Source organism: Macrobrachium rosenbergii, chromosome 5, assembly GCF_040412425.1.
Source record: "Macrobrachium rosenbergii isolate ZJJX-2024 chromosome 5, ASM4041242v1, whole genome shotgun sequence".
Lineage (NCBI taxonomy): Eukaryota > Metazoa > Arthropoda > Malacostraca > Decapoda > Palaemonidae > Macrobrachium > Macrobrachium rosenbergii.
Genome location: NC_089745.1, coordinates 20,050,841 through 20,073,513, shown reverse-complemented (window position 1 = coordinate 20,073,513; position 22,673 = coordinate 20,050,841). Strand labels below are relative to the sequence as shown.

Below are 22,673 nucleotides of genomic sequence, written 5' to 3'. Positions count from 1 at the left end.
TGGTTAGCGGCACTCGGCCGGGAATGGAACCCCCACCGTTAACCAGGGGCTGCCTGTATAAAGACTTGACATACAATTAGTGATATTCCACAACTGCTTTTATTATTCTGATCACAAGTTAAGTGATAAATGATGTAATTTTTGTGCAATGACTGTTGGGATTTACTCAGCAATTATCTCTAGTGCAATATGTAGATATTGCAATATGTAGATATGTCATTACTTCAAGTCCTCCATTTACCTATCAGCCCTTTGCAATCATCCTGGGTTATTACAAGGAATCAAACAAGCTGAAAAAATTCTCAAAAGTTTTTCAGCACTTTAAAAGGATTACTGGAAGATTAATGAGTAGTTCAGAACCCATCAAATAATAAATATTTCTTCTTAATTCAATATGGCATTCAACCAAATATGTAAGTCTCTTCATTAAAAAAATTAATTCTTTTATAAAATAAAACTGTTTTTTTCACACAAGCCCACATTTGTAGTTTGCAAATATTAACAGACACTGGACTCTTAGTCTAATGGATGGAAGAGGACCAGAAGTAATATGATATGTATGGCATGTATGCCACCTGAAGCCACAGATGCTTTTACAGTAAACTAAACACCTCGCTGTCTGTATAGTCTGGATATGATGCTGCAAGGCCTGCATGAATGAGAGGAGGAAATCATCATGAGCAATGGCTTTGCATTAATTAATTTTGTATTATAAAACATTCAGTTTTGTTTCATCAAAACACTGTCACTCACATGCCCCAAAATGGTGATCAAGACCTGAAGGATCCAGGTAAGTACAGTACTCTGGAGACTGGCATAAGTCACCAAGGTTCTAGTAACTCAGAGGGTTGGTAGAAGAATGGACAAACCCTTGAGAGAGTAATGGTGCTTGTATTGCTATACGAATCAACTGATTAAGGAAGTGAAGAGACTTGCCATTCATGTGAGACATAAGCTACGTCTCCATGATGTGAATAATAAATGGATATGAGATAGTACTGAGAAGTAGAAGACAACAATTTCCCTAAACCTTCCCTTAATGTAAGCCTTTGCCAGACCATGATTTCTGGTTCCAATTTAGTCAAAGGCTTGCTCTTAGTATTCAAAATAAGGAAAACAAGGGTCTTTAAAAGAGCAGAGATCCCTGAAGGATTAATATCCTTTTCACTAAACCAATTACAGCATTAGCTCAACAGGGCTTGATAAAGACTAAAGGGCTGCAAGGTTTCACAACAGCTTCAGCTGTTTCCTCTGAAAACCCTCCACTTTTGAGACTGTTTGATAGTCTCCATGTATAAAACTGCAACCCTTCAAGGGTCCTGTGGAATTTATGGAAATGTGGCTAAGTAACCTCTTTTATGCAGTAGCCTCCCAAGACTGTCCACCAACACAGATAAAAGGTTAGAAAACCACTCTGGCTACAATCAAAAGGGTAAAATTAAGGTCCACTTTGCATTTCTTTAAACCTGAAGCTTGTTGATGACTCGCCCAATGAGTCTGAATGAAGGGATACATCACTGTCTAACTTCCCAGTTGCTTGGTCTTATTAGGCTGAACAACATACCAGAAGCTTGCAATTCCAGTCCAGTGCAAACAGATCCATCCATGGCATGCTCCACTAACACCAAAGAGCCTTGAAGATTAGGGGATGAGAGTTCTAGAGCCACATTATGCATTCCTGCAATGATCCAAAGTACAGACCTGTCACTGTTTACCTTTGCCTACATAAAAATGTCTACTATCAGCTGACACAGCATCTTGAACCTTGTAATTCCCTGACTCTTCCAGTGAACCAATGTTGTTGAGTTAGTAAGCCACCACACCTCACCTTCACTGCCAAAAACTTAGTGAAGGCTTGGATGCCTAAGATGACAGCCTCTTACTTATGGAAATTGATGTGTTGTTATCTATTCTGCAAAAACTATGTTCTTGTCACCAAAATCCCAGTAAGCATGCTCCGAAAATTCTCCAATGAGAGATGAAGCAGTGGGACTCCTAAAAGATGACTGGGATCTTGCCACCACTGGAGATCCTTTCAGATATATTGTCAAAGGCCATGACTGGACAATTATCATGTAGAGACAATGGCAACCATGAGTTAAAGACATGCAATGGGGATAAAAAGAAAAAGTAATAACTGAGATATTTTGTCTTGACAGACAGTCATCACTGTGGCTAGGGTTTAATTTCCTGGTCATTCTCATTAGTGTTCTGAAACACAAGCACATATAAGTTCTTTGGGATAGTGGCTGCAAAGAGGTCATACCTCCTCTCCTCTCTCTTCCAAAATAGACGATAAGGTCACCAAGGAAAGTATCATCCATATCTCACATCTCATTTGCTTGCCATACCATGCTGACAGCACACTTATATTCCTATATGAGATTTTTGTGATCTGCTAGCCAGTTTATGTTCTTTTGATTTGTATTCAATTATTTTATATATATCCTCTTCAGATGTGACTTTAGAAATGATTATGGTTATTAAACTATTTTTGATAGCTTAGTTATGCAACCCCTGGTAGTCTGGAAACCAAGGTCATAAATTAAAAAAACAAAAAAAAACTGCTAATCTTGTGTTGCCTTTATGGTACATGTGAATAGTTTTCATATCCAATCAATAGTTTATATTTGTACATTCAAATCTAATTCTCCTCTTCTTTCCCTTTATTGATTTGCCTTGATATTGAAGGAGAAAGGTTTTATTCAAATTTTTTTAAAGATATTATTAACTGGAACCAAATAACAAAAATGGATACAGTTTTTATGCAGATAATCCAAATTAATCACACTAAAGGAAAGGTAAAACTCCACAAACTTTAAAAATTTCTATAAAAGGTGTCTTATGCTACAATTAATGAGTAGCCTGAAGTGCCTGGCATATCAGAATACAAAGAATGCGAGACTAAATATAAGAAATGGTTTTATATAAAAGTAGTTTTGCTTGTAAAACATTGGATACACACATTGTTGGCAGCTCTTTTACTTTTGCCCTGTTTCATAGGTATTAAGGGGGTTGAACAAGGAAAATGTATGTTTTAGGGTCACTGCATTATGAAGTGAAGTGTGTTGCAGAGATCTGCATTTGAGGTGAATGGACTGTCTCTTGTATATCTGCTCTGATAATGAATTTTTAATACTACTATGTTTTTCTCAACAGTACATAAACTGATCATGCATATCTTTCTTGATAAATGTATAATCATTCATATTTTGTGATAACCATGAGCATTCTTTGCATAATGCCACCTGAATGATCTGCAGAGAATATGCAGTTTTTATTTCCAAACAAATACAGCCTATTCTATTACCATTCCTTCAGATAAAATAGAATTTTTCAAAACTAAACTTAATTTTTTATCCAAACCCATGACTCTGCAATAGCCATTAATGTGCACATGCTCATCCTTTATACAAGATCAGAATCAAAAGAATTCCTACCCTGTTGTCTGGGAATTCAGGTTACAAAAAGAACTCCAACAGCAGTTAAATCATTCACTATTACCTCAATTACTTCCCAAAAGGTTTGTAAAAAAATTTTTATTTGCTTTACCATACCCATCACTCTGAAACAGCCTGAGTAGTTATGTGGGTGGGAGGACTCTTGTCCATCCTACAACATATGGTTAGATCTACTGGAGCAAAAATGAACCCCTGGAATTAGGAACCTAGTGTTGCAACAGCTTTTGGGCTAACAAAGAACAATGAAAACAGACAGATAAGTTATTAGTAAGGTCATAATTTTTACAGGTAAAAATTCCTCATAACCGGACCTGAAAAGAATATATTCACCTCATCTATAGAATGCAGAAGTTCCACAATAAAGATCATGATTAATTGCTTCTGAGGATGAAGAGGAAGAGTAAAGAGCGTTTACAGTAGTTCTCTAAGTAGAGATAATCTTACCAGCTGCAATGATATAGCCAACAGGGAAGGGTCAAAGTAGATGTAAGACATCTTCAATAATATCTTGCACAAGGATCTAGAAATTTCCAGGAGGCTCTTGAATAAAATCTTACAAAAGTATCAAGAGATTTTCATGAGGCTTAATTAATAAGTGTTTACTTTTATATTAACTTTAAAGGCCAATTATGTAGACAATGCCCTGATCTCAGACCTCTCTTTTTATACCTTTGTGCCTGAGATTCAATATGGCATGCCTAAGCCAGTATGATGTAGTGTTTCAATATTTCCAACTTGTCAAACCTGGTGGATAAATACAAGTGTGACCCCTCCTTTCAATAAGGTTTGGTCTTCCCAAGGTAAATCCTTTCAGCTCTCAAAGGACACAAGAGCAGATCTCCCTTATCCCCCTGTTGTACTGGCAATGAGGGGATAACAAAAAAATGTTGAATATTTTTCTCTAAAAGCCAGGCATAAGTGAATGACCAATACTGTGCCAGTTCTCGATGTTAGTAACTTGATATAAGAGGGAATGCAACTTACTTAACCTTCTTGCAGATGCTAATGCCACATAGATGGCAGTCTTGATAACCAAATCCTTTAGAAAAGCCTCCTCTACAGGAACATAAGTCATCCTGAAAGATATTTAGCAATGGGTGATACCCCATGAAGGAGGTTTGAGGTTTCTGGGAGAAACCTTAGTCTAAATAATTTGACACATCTTTTGATTCCTGAAACTGAGAGGTTTCCTGAAAACTGCAGATGCAGCAAGAAGACTGCTACCTGGACAATAGTGGCATGATGTGGATCATCACCTCTCCTATAACACCGACTGGAAAAGGCATGCAACTTGAAGTGGCACAGTTGGCCTGTGGACTTACAAGGTTAGCAATGACCTTGGCAGCTTGGCTCAAAAACCCTCTCTTGATTTTAAAGTGCTCAAGGCTTGATAAGAAGCTGCTTGATAGACTATAGTTGCATAAGTCGAGAGCATGTAAGGCCTGGTAACAATGCGGGAAGTGGAGCTTGAGAAGTAACTTTTTATTCTGGAGAGAGATCTTGGCAGATCTGCTAAAACCTTGAAGAGATATGGAATCCAAACTTGTTGAGGCTAAAATGGAACACTCAAAATCAGGTGGGTCTTGACTGATTGGAAAAACTTCTCTAGAAATTGTCTTATCATCAAAGACAAGGTAAAAAATATGTAAAGCTCCAAGTTGTACAGCAGGACCATAAATGCACACTCAAGGAAGATGCCTAGAGCATTAATTTACCAGTTTGTGGCTTAGACATGTGGAAAATAAGCCCAGCAAGGGTGTACCCACAAAAGTCTACAAAGAGTACTGCACCCTGAGGAGGTATGGATACCAAGATGGTTGAGGCTAAAGTGGAGTTATTACAATTATGTGGGCCTTGGCTGATAAGTAGGGTTACTCTACAAATGGTCTTGGTGACTGCAGAGTAGCCGCAACATCGAATTGCTATGCATGATGTCTCATAGAGGGCAGCCAGGGGTGGCCAAAACTCCCCTGGCCAAGTCAGGGCAAGGGAGATTAGGTTAAGATGCATCCTCCTTGAAATATGTTCTTCATCTGCATTTAAGCTGGCTAAGACCCATGAAAATAGTATGTGCAACTTTCCTGCAGTTTTACCCTGGTGCTATTAAAAGGAAGGGAGGAAATGTATAAACTTCTTAGTTATGCCACATCACATCACTTGACCACGCTTCCTGGTAAGCTATAGTGGAGCAACAATTTGTCAGCTTGTGGATTAGATGTTTGGCAAATAAGTCCACCATGGGAAACTCCACTTATAGAAAACTGCACATATATGGATATTATCATTCTGAGAGAAACACTTAATTCCCAATGCCTAGGAAGTCCCAAGATGTGCTTTCCTGGATAAAAACCTGGGAATTAGTGTGATAGTTAAGACAGGGATTTTGTGCCTCCTTAATTCCTCAGTTGCTAGACAACTCCACTAAGGTGGAGTTGTCTGGCAACAATCCCACAATCTTGGTGAATACTTGGGATTAGGTTTACAGAGCTATAAAAACTGCCTTCAGTTCCAGATTTAAGTGCTAGCACATTTCCTCTGAGGACCATATGGGGCCCTTAATCTTCTTTGGAAGCATCTAGTAGAGGTTGAGTAAGAGAGGAACTACTCCTTCAGGGTTGTGCTGACCTTACCACCACTCTGAAAGGACCTCCCTGGAAGACTGGACTGGAAAGTCATCTGGTTTGCCTATGGCAGACAGTAGCTAATTCAAATTCAGCTGGATATCTCAATCTGAAATTGCTAACTTCTCTAAAAAGGTCAGGTGGCCTATGAAGTTTTGCCACAATTTTACAGGAGGGGCCTGGGACTGTAGGAACTCTTGCCATTATTACCCAACTGTCCAGACACCTCATCAGCCCAATGAGGGTCTGCATGCCCAGACTACAACTGGGCTAATTATCCATGAAGCTGATGAAAGACCAAAACACATGCTCCTGAACTAGATCTTGCCTGCCAAATGAAATGAAGATAATATCCTGGAAGAAATTTTAACTGGGACCAGAACGTACACAACCTTTTGAATCCAGATACACACGAATGCTATCCTCCCCAAACGGAGCAATGGATTGGGACAGCTATCTACATCCAGAAGGATGAGAGCCAAGCAAATGGTTAATGGGACTGAGGTCAACAATCAGTCTCCAACCCCTGACACCTTTGGGACTATGAATAATTTGCTCTAGAACTCACTGGGATTCCAAGTAACTTCTTAGGTTCATTCCACTAACAAAGATTTTACTCATTTGTTGAATGCAAGAATCTTTTCTGTGTCCCTTGTATTAGAATAAGACTATTGGATGTAGAGACTGACGAGAAGGACCTCTCACCAAAGATAACCTTGTCTAAATGTCTGAACAACACAAGGATCCACATCCAATAACTGGCAGTGGTGCCAAAATTTCTGGAGACAGGCCATTACTGATGATGAACGACCCCAAGAGAATAAGATGAGGAATCATTTTTTTATGTAATTTATTCCCAAAAGGAGTCTTTTAGGCACTTCTCATACTCCTCTGCTTGGCCAAAGGGTGACTGCCATATCCTTATGGTTGACTCCCTAACTGGTTACTGGTTAACCCTTACAGGCTGTGTTAAAAGTATATTAAGAGCACCCCTACACCGGCAAACTTTAAGACTGGCCAATTTTTAAAAACAATACGCATCAATGGAAAAAGGATGATATGCAAATGCACATGGTATAAAAAAAAAAAATCTAAAACATTTTCTGTACCTTCCACAGGAAGCTGGAAGTGAATATTTCCAACCCTGTGAGGGGCACTTTTTCCAAGACACTCATACAAATATGCTAATTTTATCAAGTTATACATGTTCTGTCTAATAATTTCTTTATTTTATTTTGTAAACTTACAATTATAGCTCACATAATATAAACAATAAGAACTAAATTCAGCAAAAAAATCTGAGTATATTTATGGCAAAATGTTTACAAAATGTACTGAGGTGGGGAGATGCAGTACCTTTTAGTGAGTTATACATGATTTTTCTAATATTTCTTTGTACTTTCGTCTGCAAAATTACAATTATATCGTAAAAGATCAAGATTAAAACCAACAGCAATCCCTGGGTATATTTATGGGCAAATTTATACAAGATGTCCTGGGGTGGGGAGGTGTAGTACATTCTCCCATGAAATCTCAAGTCACACTATTGTAATCTCCCCTGTATCTGAGACAGGTGTTAGTGTTGCCATGAGTTGCTACAAGTCATTTATGGACCATTCAAGTGATCTGAAAATTTTTACCACAAAATTTGTTCAAACTGCATGGCATGAAATATAAATTCGCACCTGAGGCACACTGGATCGAATGTCAAGAGCTATTATTATGTCTCACATGATTATGCTCGGATGCAAGGGGTTACGATCTCCTAGCTGGGGTCACAGGAGACATGTTGCTTATTCCTAAATAAGGGACAAGACTCTCATCTTGCTCCATTTTTTATAAACTTAAATCTCCATGTAGAGGATGCTTACATTTTAGTTTTGCATGTCTCTTCTACTGGGAGACTGATGCTGTCTAGATGGAATGAGTGGGAAAAGCATAAGTATCTTCAATGAAAGGAGGCTGAACAAAATCACGCCTTTTGACTCTGACTGCCATGTCACCAACATAGACCCTTCTGCAGTGAGGGACAAATTTCAGGATAAGGTTGACTGAAGACACATTACCAATCCTCAGCAGAAGAATCTGGACTTCATGAATGGCTAAGTGAAGTACCTTCTACATCTGGCAGACCGGGTTGCTAAAAATCTTTTGCCATGTTCTCAACATGCAACCAGGTAGCCGAAAAAGAAAGAGATGTCCTCTAGACTGATTGGAATGTAAAGACCTGCTATAGGTGAGAGAGCTTTGAAGTTGCATTCAATGGTCCTTAATGAAATGGTAGTTCCCAGCTAGTCATCCAGGCATCTACAGCACTTGATATCTTCTGTGCTATCACTCACCACTACCGCAAATTCCTTGGTGAAGACCTATGGAGTTGGCTAAACAAAGAAAGAGAACAAGCAACTGAGTTCTGCACAGAAGAAAATGATGGGTCTGTGATGCTAAGTAGACTAAAACCAGTGTTGCTTAGGACTTGAAGACCAATGGAAGTGAGACAAAGATGACTAAAGACTTCGGTTGTCTCTCACAAACTGATGCATTCCTTGGTGCTGTCAAACTGTGGGATTTGGAACGAGGGGGGTACAAGGTTAACCTTCTCATTCATTTCTACAAGCAAGGGGAGGGCTTCCCATCTGTGTTCCTTCTGGGCAAAGCTAGATCAGGTGCCAATCCAAACCTCAATCACTTCAAATCCAAAAATTTTGATGAAGACAAGTAGGAAATTTTTTGTTAGTTCTTTTGCGGATTCCGTCCTCAGCTACCACTCTGTTGGTCGCGAGTTCGAATCTACGACCGGCCAGTGAAGAACAAGAGGAATTTGTTTCTGGTGATAGAAATTCACTTCTCACTATAATGTGGTTCAGATTCCACAATAAGCTGTAGGTCCCATTGCTAGGTAACCAACTGGTTCTTAGCCACGTAAAAATAAATCTAATCCTTCGGGCCAGCCCTAGGAGAGCTGTTAATCAGCTCAGTGGTCTGGTTAAACTAAGATATACTTAACCCTCCCTCCAAAAACACATCATCAATAAATTACCCAAGAGAAAGGCATTTCTCCTTATACACACAATAACTCCAATGACCTTCAAGTAATATCACCAAGAGTTATCCTAAGAAGGCCCCCACTGTCTTGGTCATGTCCAGAAAAGGGACCGATTGCTTCAGCTATCACACCAACAAGCTGACAGCAGGGACAGGTGAGGACACCTCTTGGTTGTCCCCCTCTCAAAAAAGAAGGAAACTCAAAGATAGCATATGTGGCAGAGTGCATGTGAAACAGACAATATTGATGAAACTTGAAGCATATTCTTGTTAGATCAAGGAAGACTCAACAGGCAGTAGATGGAAGTAGGTGAATGGATGCATGCACATGCAGCAAAAGACTCAAGACATTGGAAGAAGGACTAAATCCATGTGAAAAGGCTGCTTACAAGGAGCTGGATGTTGACAAGTGAAGGAACAATCATATCATGTGACTGGATACACAGCAACCAATCACATGATGCAGGGCTTCTCTGTGCAAGAAATTTCCAGAGGGTGGGAGGCAGAAAGCAGAAGCACAGCAACCAGGAGGAGTGAGCAGTATTATTTCTGACAACAAGAGCAAGTAAAAACTGGGGGTTATCTGGTTTCCACAACATGAGTGAGGCTGTCATCAGGTAAAGAAATGAGAGTTGACTGCAGGTGTGCAGTCAGAAGCAATGGCACAGCTGTTCCAGGAATCCTGGAGGGAGTGAAGGAAACATGGGATGGAGGATTGGCAGAAGCAATACTGGTGGCAGAAACATAACTGGCAGCAGGAAGCACGAGAGTTTAAAATGCCAATGCAATTGGAATAAGTAAATTAACTGATTCTAGGAGTGAAGATAAGAGCAGTTGAAACAGGAAAAATCAGCTGGTATCCTAAAGATCCCAAAGAAGCACTAGGAGGGCATAAGAAATCAGCACATCCTCTATTTGAGCCAACAAGAAAGAAGCACCCAATGAAGACTACAACTGCATCTGAAAACCACCTAAAAGGACTAAAATCAAGCAGGAGGAAGGGAGAGCCATAGGAGATCCATAACAAAAGGTGAAGGAAGTGCTCCTCTACTGTAAATGACAGTTGAGAGAAGTCATTCCACACTAAAGTGCTCTCCTCCTCCTAAACAAAAGGGAGATGAAGGAAGAGATGGAGCCAGCAAACAATGAAGGATATGATGACATCCAGAAGTAAAATGAACACCAAGAGGGAACTGCATCTAAAAGAACTGTGCCTACCTAACAAACAGATACAATAAGTAATGGTAATTAATCGAAGTGATGAAAGCCTTAAGAATTTAAATAAAGGGAAGTATATTTTGGAATAATAACTTGGTATATTTCTTAAATCTTAATTCTGTAAACATAAACCTCAGTAAAATTAAGATTTAAACAATATTAGGCCAATATTACAGCAAGCTCCATATGCACTGAAGCAAGGTCTCTTAAGAAAAGACTTTAGTTTTATAGCAGTACTGACTTACAATAAGCTTATTTGAGCTAATACATTTCAGCATGAAAAGCACAAAAAAAAGAGATTCACTACATCAAGCACTAACCAAAGGGGAAAACATAAGGCTAACAGATTATAAACTTCATAGGAAATAATCACCAAGCACTTCTTTTTATCTATAAAAAAAATACTAAATGAAAATATAGTTAGCAAGGAAAATGATCAGTTACTACTTGAAACCTAAACATTAATGACCAAACAGCTCTTGTAAGTTAGCATTAATGCTTAAACTTCAAAACAGTAATAATTGTAAAATCAGCACAAAATGGTTATAAAAAACTGCTAGAAATCAGAGACAGAGGAGCTTAGAGCTGGTACTGTTCAGAAATGTAATTTGTTTCATTAAAAATCTTATTAGTGTTATTATGTTTTAGTCCAACTCAACAAAAAATTATATAAAAATGTTATGAAAGAAATACAATGAAAACTTTAAAATAAAAAAAAGATTCTGAGTGGTTCCTAATTTCTGGAAATCTCTGGGAGCTGTTGACCAGTCAGCAAACACAGTATTTCAGTAAACTATCAAGGACAAACATGAATATATGCCTGCACATGAACCAAACTACCTGATCCACCTGATCCTTTCTCTTCTACAGGGGAATGGAGTGTCTGGGGTTTGTTGCATGACACATGAATAGGCTGTTATTAAAGTGCTAAGCTGGAAGTGAAGCTACTGTTTAAAGATGGTTATTTCTGTTCCCAAGCCAACTAAATTCTACCTCAATCTGTACCTGCAAACTTTCACGGTTAATAGATTTTCCTATTAACACCGTAAAGATACCAAAAATCCTTGTTTTTGCAAGGTGGATTTTGCAAGTTTGACCATCTCGTTACAATTACCTGAACATGGTTTAAAAGAAAATAATTTTCTGATATTCCTTTTTTAATCAATCTGTTTTGTTTTCAAAATTACTTTACAGATATGAGGAAAATCAGATTACATAGTGAAACATATATGGCAGTAATATTCTTTATTCCATAGACTTTTCTGACAACAAATTTTCAAGTCAGCTGTGTACAAATGGTTATTCCATAATGATTTTCTCTAACTATCAGTCTGCTAATTCACACTTTCTCATGATATTGTTGGTCATATATTATATTTCTTCCTTGGCTACTATGCTTTCTGATAACTAACATACAGCTAAGATATCTTATGAATCTTATTAGATACTCTTACTCAATGACCAAATCATGAGTTCAATGCATCAATCCAATACAGATAGAATTGTAATATACTGTACTTTAACATCTTTTCTACATTTAAAAATAACCTTATTTTAAACACTGTTTCTTCATTACGTACTTTTCTACAATAAAACTATTCTCTACTGTAAAAAGTACAACACATTATAATTTCCATGCATCTACAATTGTGCATAAGCCATAGAAAAATCTAAACCACAAAAGAATAGTATATAAAGAACATCATAATTTGCTTACCAAGGACTACTGGATTTCCTCCAATAAAATACATGAAGGTAATTCAACTGGATCTAATGAAAATTTATGCATTTATTTTTATGAGGATTAATGGAAATAAAGTTTCCTCTCAAAATGTAATTTGGAGGCAATTTCAAAATACAGAATACTGTAATCAGAAAAATTTTCATGACCATATTAACTTACTGCAGTCAAGTTCATCTGACCTATCAGAACAATCCACCTCCCAGTCACAACGCCAAGACTCTGGCAGGCATCGATTTGAATCACAAGAAAACATTTCCTCAGGGCATGTGCCATTACTGCCTTTTGTTGGCAGTTGGAATCATTTTGAACATTTAAAAATCAATTATCATTAGTGCAAAATAATTGAACCACCATAGGTAAATGAAACAAGCATGCAAATGTAGTAACAAAGTTGATAACATGCATAAGAGAAATGCATGCAACATAAAAACAGAAATATACACCACCAAAAGTATAAGAGTATATGAAAGAACATAGATGTGCCATCCCATAAGTAGTCCAACATGGAGTTGTAATAGGTAAGGTGAAGAGTAAAAGAACATAGTCAGTCCAATGCCAGCAGAAGAGGGATCAGACATGAGGAAAAGCAGAAAACATATACATTTACAAGGAATGTAATAAAAAATGTGTTAATGGTGATCATAAAAGCACACAACAAGCCTTAGGTCTATAACCCTTTTTAACCTGGCATAATAAAAAATCCAAACTCTAATTTTGAGGAAGCAAAATTGAAATTTTCATACAACCCATTACAGTACTTACATCTGACCCATTCATGGTTTTTAAATGCACCCAACACTTCAGTCTTTTGTTTGACAGACATAAGAATAGTGGTGGTACCTGGGTCTTCAACAATTACTTGCCACACTTTTTGTGTACCGTGGACCGTTAGCTTTGAGAAATTAGTAGGGTTGTGAAGAGGGATATTTGTATTATTAGTAAAGAAATGGAGAGGACCAATACCCTTTTCACTACATCATTTGCAAGACCAGTTCAATATTGCTTGCTAGAGGTTGACTGTTGAAGCTATTCATGGCTTGCAAACAGCTTCAGCTGTTTTTGCTACCTCAGGCTTTTCTGGATACCCTCTAATTTTCAATATTTTGTGGAATCACTGAAAATTTAGTTGACAAACTAGCATTTCCCTCTACGGGAGTCTCCAGGAGATGCGATAAAACCAGAAGAATGTACAACCACCCTTGCTGCAGCCAAGACAGGGTACTGAAAGTTATCAAACGCTCTTAGGAGGTTTGAATGTTGTCCAAAAAAGGCCTTATCAAATCAGGGAGCAAATCTGTAAACTTCCAGGCTGTCCAGATGCACGTCAAGGCATCTACAGTATTTTCCAGGCTCCTGGAACTCATGGAGCAGGAAAGCAGTCTAGAATCTTTTTGTTCAGGCTCAGTGCAAATAGATCTAATAAGAGGGTGTACTTAGCATTGGGAATGTCTGTGGTCATAGTAGGCCTTCTTCCCACCCTTAAACAAATCTTGGGATTATTTCCAAATCAGAGATTATTTCCAAATCCTATTCTCCTTTGGTTCTTTGTATACATTACTTTGCTCATGTTCCTTCTCATCACTTGTATCATCTTACCTCTCAGATGCCAAGCAAAAGGTTAAAGATCCAGAAAGACCTCTTACAACTCTAAACGCTGATGTGGCATCCCATGTCCATTTAACAGATGACTGAAGGACCCACATATGGACTACTCTATCTCTGTCTTAAAGAATTTGTAAAATCCAGAACCTATAGAGCAGTAAAGTTCCAATAGTCTTGCCTTTGTCAAAAATCCTCTCCCACAGTTTCTCACGGTAACCAGGAAGCTGTCAAGCCAAGTTCCTCCTGGTCAGTACCTGAAGAGTTGCAGTTGCAGAGACCAAATCCTGAACCAGCTTCTCCAGAGATGAGAGGATTCATTAACACCAACTCATCTCTGTGCCACATACTGGGTGGGTGATCTATTCTCCATACAAACTTCTGAAGTAATGGCAATCAGTGGATCATGCACACGTCTGAAAGAACTTTGTAGTTGATTCCAAATCTGACTTCTCCCATGAGCCAAAAGGTCACTTACCCACCTAGTCTTATTTTACTTCTTTGCACCCATGCTATTATCAGCAAAAGAATTCTGATAATAAATTTGAGGGGATAAGGCTCATCTAAATCAGAGTGATCTGGATTAGAGTATCTTCCTTACTAAGACAATATGAGGATATTTATGGAGCCTAGATATATCAGCACATGGAAGCAGATATACTAAAAAATCCACTCACCTGATGGAGAGCAGAACAGAAACCACTGTTACACAGATGAAGTAGATCCCCTGAGGTATCCCAACATTTGAGTCGCTGCTCCTTGAGAAGAGCCTCTCGCTCACAGGAGGAACTTGATAGTCTCCATCCGTGAAAAGATAGGGAACTTATCGACTGATGGTACCTCTCTACATGAGGTTGACATAGTAGATTGTGCCACAGGGGTATCTCTCGGAACCACTGTTAGCAGTGACAGCAGATCTGGAAACCATTCCGCTTGCAGCCTCAAAGGAGCCACTAGAGTCATCTTGAGATTCTGGGACCTTATCTCTCTGTTCAGGACCTGGCAGACCAGGCAAAACGAGGGAAAACGTATACGTCCAGGTTGTCCCAGGGATGTTGAAGGGCGTCCTCTGCCGTGGCAACAAGTCTGGAACTACCGAACAGTATACCTCTAACTTTCTGTTGAACCTTGTAGCGAAGAGAAATTCAGCCTTTTTGATAGGTTTCAGACCATTTCCTCTGGGATCAGATGTGTGCCCATAATGTCTGCTAGGTGTCGTTCCTTCCAAACAGAAACAAGTAAAAGACCACCGAAGTTCTTCGGCACAATCAAGTTTTCTGTACAGCTGCTACAGCGTATAATCAAAGCCACCGAAAATAGATCTATCTTTCAGTGGTCTCGGTATAATGCTGTATGAGCCACGACCCATGAAACTTTAACCACAGCCTGGTGGTGGCCCGTCCTATGTTGTTGAAAGAAGCACGATGATGGCTAACTTTAACCTTATATAAGATCAAAACTACTAAGGCTAGAGGGCTGCAATTTGATATGTTTGATGATTGGAGGGTGGATGATCAACATACCAATTTGCAGCCCTCTAGCCTCAGTAGTTTTTAAGATCTAAGGGCAGACAGAAAAAATGTGGGCAGAAAAAAGTGCGGACATACAAAGCCGGCACAATAGTTTTCTTTTATAGAAAACTTAAAAGGGACCAGGTACTAAATTCCCTTATGGAAACATCTCTCATACTGAGGACAATGTTGACTAGCATGTATAAAATCAGATGAACAAAAGACGGAAGCTTGCCAAAGGAAAGCACCAACCTCGAAGTCAACATTATATTTTCCTGTCAGTTCAGCAGTGATTTTTATAAAGGAGCTATTCGATCTCTGCAGTTTACCATCTTCCTTTTCAGACTACCTTAATGCCAGGATGACGGTTGGTTAAGTGTAAGTACATTTCAAACTAGGCTTCTCTCTCTCTCTCTCTCTCTCTCTCTCTCTCTCTCTCTCTCTCTCTCTCTCTCTCTCTCTCTCTCTCTCTTCTTCACAATGAGTGAGCAAATCATTTGTGATGAAACATTTGATTTCCCAATGTCTGTAAATATATATGACTTCTTGTTCCATTCACTGATAAGTAAGTAACTGAACAATGTCTTCTTTTGAATGACATCTGAATCCTGATTTTAATTAACATATCTGAACCACACAGCCTTTTTAATATCCTCCCTTATTGGCTGTGCTGGTAATACTACTGACTGTGGACCATAAAATTTTTAAGTATTTGAAATCTTCCTGATTACTTCTTTGTAAACCATATCTTGTCATCATAAGACTGCATGCCAAGAGAGCAATCTAAGAAAATGCCACTCATTTTATCTGTAAGATGTGAATGAATCACCTCCTGTACCTTGGCTAATGCTTACACAGACAATGTTACTTGAAGGTCATGCCCAACCAGTGCCAGCACAATGGCAAATGGTTTCACCCCTCATATGAGCCTATGGTAAGAATTCTCCAACTAACTAATCATTGCTCCAAGCTGCTATCAAGCACCATTTAAAACAAATGGGGACTGTCAATGAGACCATAAGGGATAACAGTGATTTTAAAATCCCTGATTACAACACAAAAGAGTCCATATAAAACAGCAATCACCTTGCTCAATGGTCAAACTACCTCAAGTCCATTGTACATGGCATAATTTCAAAACTATTAGCTACCTCACCTTCTGTTCCTACATATCCGTTAACCACAGACATGGACAGTAAATCTTCTATAATATTATTTATACTTTATTGTGTAGTTCTGTTTTGTTTTTCATTTATTTACTCAATATCTTTATCTGATAAATTTTTGTTTAGTTTGTTTTTTAATCATTGCATTTGTCAGTTTCAGTTTTCTCTTATGTCAATTTTGTTTTTATATTCTATTTGTTTACTTTCATTTACTTTACTTAATTTATTTCGCATCATTGTGTATTTTGGAATGAATCTCAGTGCTTGCTAATTATGGCTGTTTTCATATACCTGTATACCTAGTTTTAGCATTAGATTTTATTTCCTGTAATTTTTATGGATAACTAATGCTGATGTTGGTAAATAATGAATTCCTGAAGGTTTAGCAGTGCTTCTGTATGTGAATATGGCCAGGTAATGTTTGCAATTTCACTATGTCTTCTGGTTTGCTTATTCCCAAAGAGAAAGATTCTGATGGTGTATGTATATATACTGTATATGTATATGTATATGTATATACATATATATATATATATAATATATATATATATATATATATATATATATATATATATATATATATATATATATATATTATTTATAAATATATATATATATATATATATATATATATATATATATATATATATATATATATATATATATATATATATATATATATATATATATATATAAAGTTCTTCTACTTTTGGTCATTGTGTCTACTTATGTTACCTACTGGGTAAATGCAGGTAGCAGTTCTTAGTTCTATCAGTACCTGCATTAATAAAATATATAAATTTTTATATATAATACACAATATATGTACAATCATAATTAAAATTTTATTAATAATATATACAAAATTAACTACTACTATCATATATACTACTATATTGTAACTTTAGGATACAAACTGTACCTTCATAAATAATCATAGTACTGGTCATGATAGTTAAGGAAGTTTATAAAATATATAAGTAATAAGTTACCAACAATATATACATATATAATACCATGAATGCAAGAGAACAACTAACTTTGTTATAATCAATTAGTTGTTTTTAATTGTCCATATTGGAAGTTTACTATTTACTAGTTTATTAGTAAAATGATTGACAACTGTAGACAAAATATTCACTATTCATACAAACATTTGCAAATCTAGAAAACTGCAAGCATATGACTCTATATGTCATATAAAGTGGTATAGTTGAGTAAAAAGCAGGCAGTTCTAGTATTTCAAAATTAAAATCTCTTCTTTTAACATACACTTTAATTAAGTAACTAAAATAGGATTGTTCTTATAAAAATAAAATTTTTAATCTATACTAAATTTAATCAAATTTAATAAAGATATGGTTAATACAACATTGTAGCATTTTAACAAAGTTAATTGTACTAACTGTCATTTCATTATTTTTGTAGGATACTATATTTCTACTTTGGCATGAATATATTTAATACACAAGGCCATTATGCATCTAATCAGATCAACAAGTGGTAGCATAGTATACTAAGTACTAAAATCATACGAAGAAAGCATATAATTGTCAGGACCTATTGGATTATTGTTAAATGACTTAATGATCCAGTTACCATCATCAGTATTGTCAATCAGAAAATTTATCTGAAATCAAGTTAAGCATAATATTCATCTCTTTATTAATACAGCTTAATGAGGCCAATATATATACTATATAAATTTTATAGAACTTTTAAGAAATTTTTGTATGGTGTGCATGAAAGGTAAATTATATGAAGCAGGTACCACTATATATGACTTAAGTGTGTCTGTAAAAAATTTATTAATATCTGTGCAACTCCTGGCTTTTCTAAAACCAGGTTGTGCATCTTTAACCTTTTTGTCATATCTTTCACCAGCCTATTGCAAATAAGCAAGCCAAAAGACATGGTGAAATTGCTGATATTATCAGTCTATTCAAAACTATTTGGCTTCCCTTAAAAACATTAGGACTGAAGGGCAGCAATGGGGTTTGTGCCTTACGTGGGAACATTTTTATGATATTTAAGGAAAATTTCTTATAATTTTTTCTACAGAACCACTTTTGGAGCCATACATTTCTAAAACCATTTTCTTGTTCAAATTATTTGGCGAGTTTTTAGCACACTGTAACAGCAACTGTAATTTCAGCACAATATTTATGGAAAAAGCCAAAATTGCTTGAATCAATTTCCTATGGAAAAAGGGTGAAGAGGTACCAGGGTTACCATTATGACAAGGATTGTAATGGGAAATGGAGCATACACTTGCAAGAAAAAAAAAAAAGATCTATATCATATTACTTACCGGTCTCTTATAACTAAAATAAAGTACAGTATACAACCTGCAAATAGTCAAGTTAAATGGTAAGAGTAAATCTACAACTTACTTGTGGTGCAATTCTGTTCATCAGAGTTATCCCAACAGTCATCTGTTCCGTCACATATCCATTTTGGATGGATGCAACTAGTGGTGTTAGCACAGTTAATCAGCTCCGAACTATTAAAACCCTCCCACTGGACTTTAGTACAATCTCTTTTTTCTGTAAAAGACAAAATACATTTTGCTTACATGGAACATTTGCCTTTCTATAAATTTCTTTCATAAAGATAATGCTATCTGACTAGCTAAACATGAAGACCTTGTTCTTTCAATGGGTGAGAGATAAGCCTCAAGTTAGCTATAAACTCCAATATCTGACAAATATTTGAACTCTGTTTAATGCTTCTATCTCAAAATGATGCACAACATCTTTTAAAAGTTTTCCAGACAGAAAAGCAATTGTCCACACACCCACTGATAGGTACCGATCACCTCCTCATAGTTCACATCTACAGTATAGTATTGATAACAACGGCAACAGTTGAATCCTGTCAGCTTTTTTGCACCAAGCTAAAACAGCTTCAGCGCTTGCTAATAATAATTTTACCCTCTTTCCATAATCCATTTTTCAATTTTCTCCATTTTTGTAAAAGCAGGCAGTGTAAACTCCATTTTTACTGCTTGCAGGATTTGTCTCAACTGGATTTCTGTAAGTTACTCTAGCTTATTGCACTGTCTGTGCATTTTGCCCTTGGCATTTCTTTGTGCATAATTCAAGTTTTTCAAGCCTTTTTTGTTTATTTAATTTGTAATGGATATTTTTAGTAAGCTTACTACCAAACAAGTTATTCTGAAGTTAGCACCAGGAGAGTGGTCCTCTGAGCTACCTTGGATTTTTTGTCTGCAAAGTAGTGGTTAGGGATTTTTTATTTGTCTTAGTTAAGGGGTTAGGAATATCATTTATATACTGTACATTAGTTTCTCTATTACTGAATGTGTATTTTTCACAAGTTATTAACATTTTCAGCCTTACTTCCAATAAACGATATCCAGTATTATTTTTTTTTATCAATGGAAGCTATATTTTTCTTTATGTTGTACATATTGTTTTGTGTATATTTCTATGGTATGGGTCAATGTTTGATCAGCTTTGTTTGGGTGTCCTGCTGCCTATGCTGCATTTTTATGCAAGTTTTTTGACTCAGAAAATTTGCCAAGACATCCCTGAGTGGGCCTGTTGCACCTTCATGCATCTGCATTGCTAGCTTTCATTTACCTGTCCAGTAGTCATGTTAGCATGGAGAAGCAAGTTGCTGTGATATGCCTGCTTCTTCTGCATCTGATTCTTCTAAGTCTTTGTTAACCTTCACAGCTACCTGTCCCTTGGTCAAGGTGCAACAGTTATCAAGTGATGTGCCCCTCCCCATCTCCCCTACTGCATCTAAAGCATCCAGGTCCTCACTGGCTCATGTTACACCTGCATCCCATTAGACTGTCTGCTTCAGCTTGTCACTCAACAATGTTTGCTTGGACAAGCTTTCTTTTTTTGGCAAAACAGACTTAAAGAGGACCGAGTGTCGGTCTTTTTTAAGTCTATTTTGCTAAAAAAGAAAGCTTGACCAGCTCGATGCTGGAGGAGGCTTCCTTTTCCAACATGATGAATAGGGTATTCAAGATTGCCAACATTCACAGACTGCAACCAGTGGAGTTGAAGTTAGATGATGCTTAAGATGACCCTGCTAAAAGGAATTTTTATCTCCTGCTTGTCAATGTGACATCAGACATCCCAGCAGAAGCCAAGCTCTATGGAAGGCACAGGAATGGTCAAGGGTTACAGCCATCCAATGTTTTTCCCACACCCTTACCTACCTAGCCAGAGAATGACAAGGTTTTACAGGATTCAGGGTATTTATTCCAGGAGCACCACCTATTTTCATCAACCAAGTGCATTGCAAAGCAAGTGCCTGCATCTTTCACCTAGTCTCCTATAATCTTACTGCGGGCACACTGTAAAGTTATCATTTTGCCACAAGCTTACAAGTAAATAACTAGCTTTCAACCTACGCCATATCTCAACCTGATCCAGCAGCTTGGGAATTGAAAAGACCTTTTTGCCATAAGCTTATGTAACTAGCTTTCAATCTACCCAACATCTCAACCTGATCCAGCAGCTTGGGAACTGAATGTAAGGCTCCTCTTCCACAATAACCTGAACATGTATGTCTTCAGTCAATTTTGCCTCAAAAGACAGGTGCAGGGCAAACTCGAACTCCAACTACTTGAAGATGACACTGATCAAACTCTATGGTAGCAGTAAGTATGACCATGCACTTTATCTAATATCCACAAAAATACTAATTCCGGAAACCAAAATTAACCTAACAATTTTTGTTCTAATTTTATTATGGCATTACTGCAATCCCATCTTCTGTCTTCTTTTCTCTCAGCAAGTGTTCATGGTATTTTTTCTCAATAGTGTAGATGGCAGCATCTTTTGTTTCCATTTCTAACTGCTTTTGTGTCAAACGCAGGTGCAGTTTGCTGAAAAACATTCTTATTTTTGAAGAAGAGTAACAACGAAACTAGCACAGGTAAAGTGATTATGCTCACTGAAATATTTTCTTATTTTTGAAAATGAATGACAACAAAACTCGCAGTGACATTTATGAAGAAGCCACATGGATTCAGGAGATGAAGACAGTTGTGACTACATATTATTACATAATTACTATAAATATAGAGCACAGCTTCCTAAAAAATCAATTTTTTTCTTTGCTGATAACATAAATTCAGAAAGTTGCATGAATCAAAAACAAAATTATTTGTCCTTTTCCTTATTACTTTATAACCTCCAGAGTAGACTATACAAATAATGTAAATAGAATGGCCTGTGAACAAGAGAGCATTGATGGAACTTAATTAAATAATGCTTGAACCAAAAATATGAGCATTTGTTAGAATTCTTTTTATTTTTTATTATTTTCTTATAACTTGTAATTTATTACAGGAGTGCAACAAATATGGCATATTACAGAGCTTTAGAACTTTTGAAGTACTGATTTTTTCAATAAAATCTATGGGGTATAATTTAAGATCCTAACACCTGCTTTGAAATGTTACCATGCAAGTCAAGTGACAGTTGCAATGGTTTATATAAGATGAGTGATATGAAGATGACGCAAGCATCTACAGGTGGACCAAACTGACAAAAGTCCTAGCTATGAACACAGGAAGATTACACAGATTGAAGGCAATAACCAGAACCTGCTTGAGCTTATACAAATATTGACCAATTTGGTAAAAATACAGTCAAAGGAACAAAGAAACAAAAACTGAGAAATACAAGCAGTGTAAAAAGCCAACCAGTCTCCTTTCATTGATGCTGCTAAATGAAGAATGTGTGTGTGAGACTGTACCTAATAAGGTAATGTTTTATACACTGTATGAATAAGCCATACTCTTTGAGATGCTGTAAAAGGGAGATACTGTGCATGGAAGTATTACTTAGCACCACAGAATTATATACAACCACCCCATACAATATAGTAGTTCTAGTATTATAGAGTAATGAACTAAAAACTGAAGAACGATTAGAGGCAAACTTACCACAATTCACTTCATCACTGGCATCAGGACAGTCTTGCTTATAATCACACTTGCTGTCTGCTGGTAAACACAAGCCACTGCTCACACATCTAATTTCATCACTGCTACAGTTGCAGTTCTTTTCGTCATTTAGGTTGTGGCATTCAAATTTATGGTCACACACTTTTTCTTGAGGAATACACTGGCCATTTCCACATCCAAAGAATCCTTCTTTACAAGTTCGGCTTACTTTGGGAAAGACATTACCCAATCAAAAGGAAGCAAAGAGAAATTTTGTAACAGAATAAAAAAAATCAAGAGACTTTCAATACATGAACAATACAATGCAACACACAAAGAAAACTTATACTTTACAGTATTACATTAGTTATGGCAA

At 36.9% G+C, this 22,673-nt stretch overlaps 1 protein-coding gene across 1 annotated transcript in view; it reads right to left on the bottom strand.

Annotated features, from left to right (window-relative positions):
- The window catches only part of LOC136838573 (low-density lipoprotein receptor-related protein 1-like), a 496,729-nt gene that overhangs the window by 232,056 nt on the left and 242,000 nt on the right, over nt 1–22,673 (bottom strand). Inside the window, 2 exon segments of the mRNA XM_067103732.1 lie at nt 18,759–18,911; nt 22,298–22,525. Coding sequence (XP_066959833.1) covers nt 18,759–18,911; nt 22,298–22,525 — 381 coding nt within the window.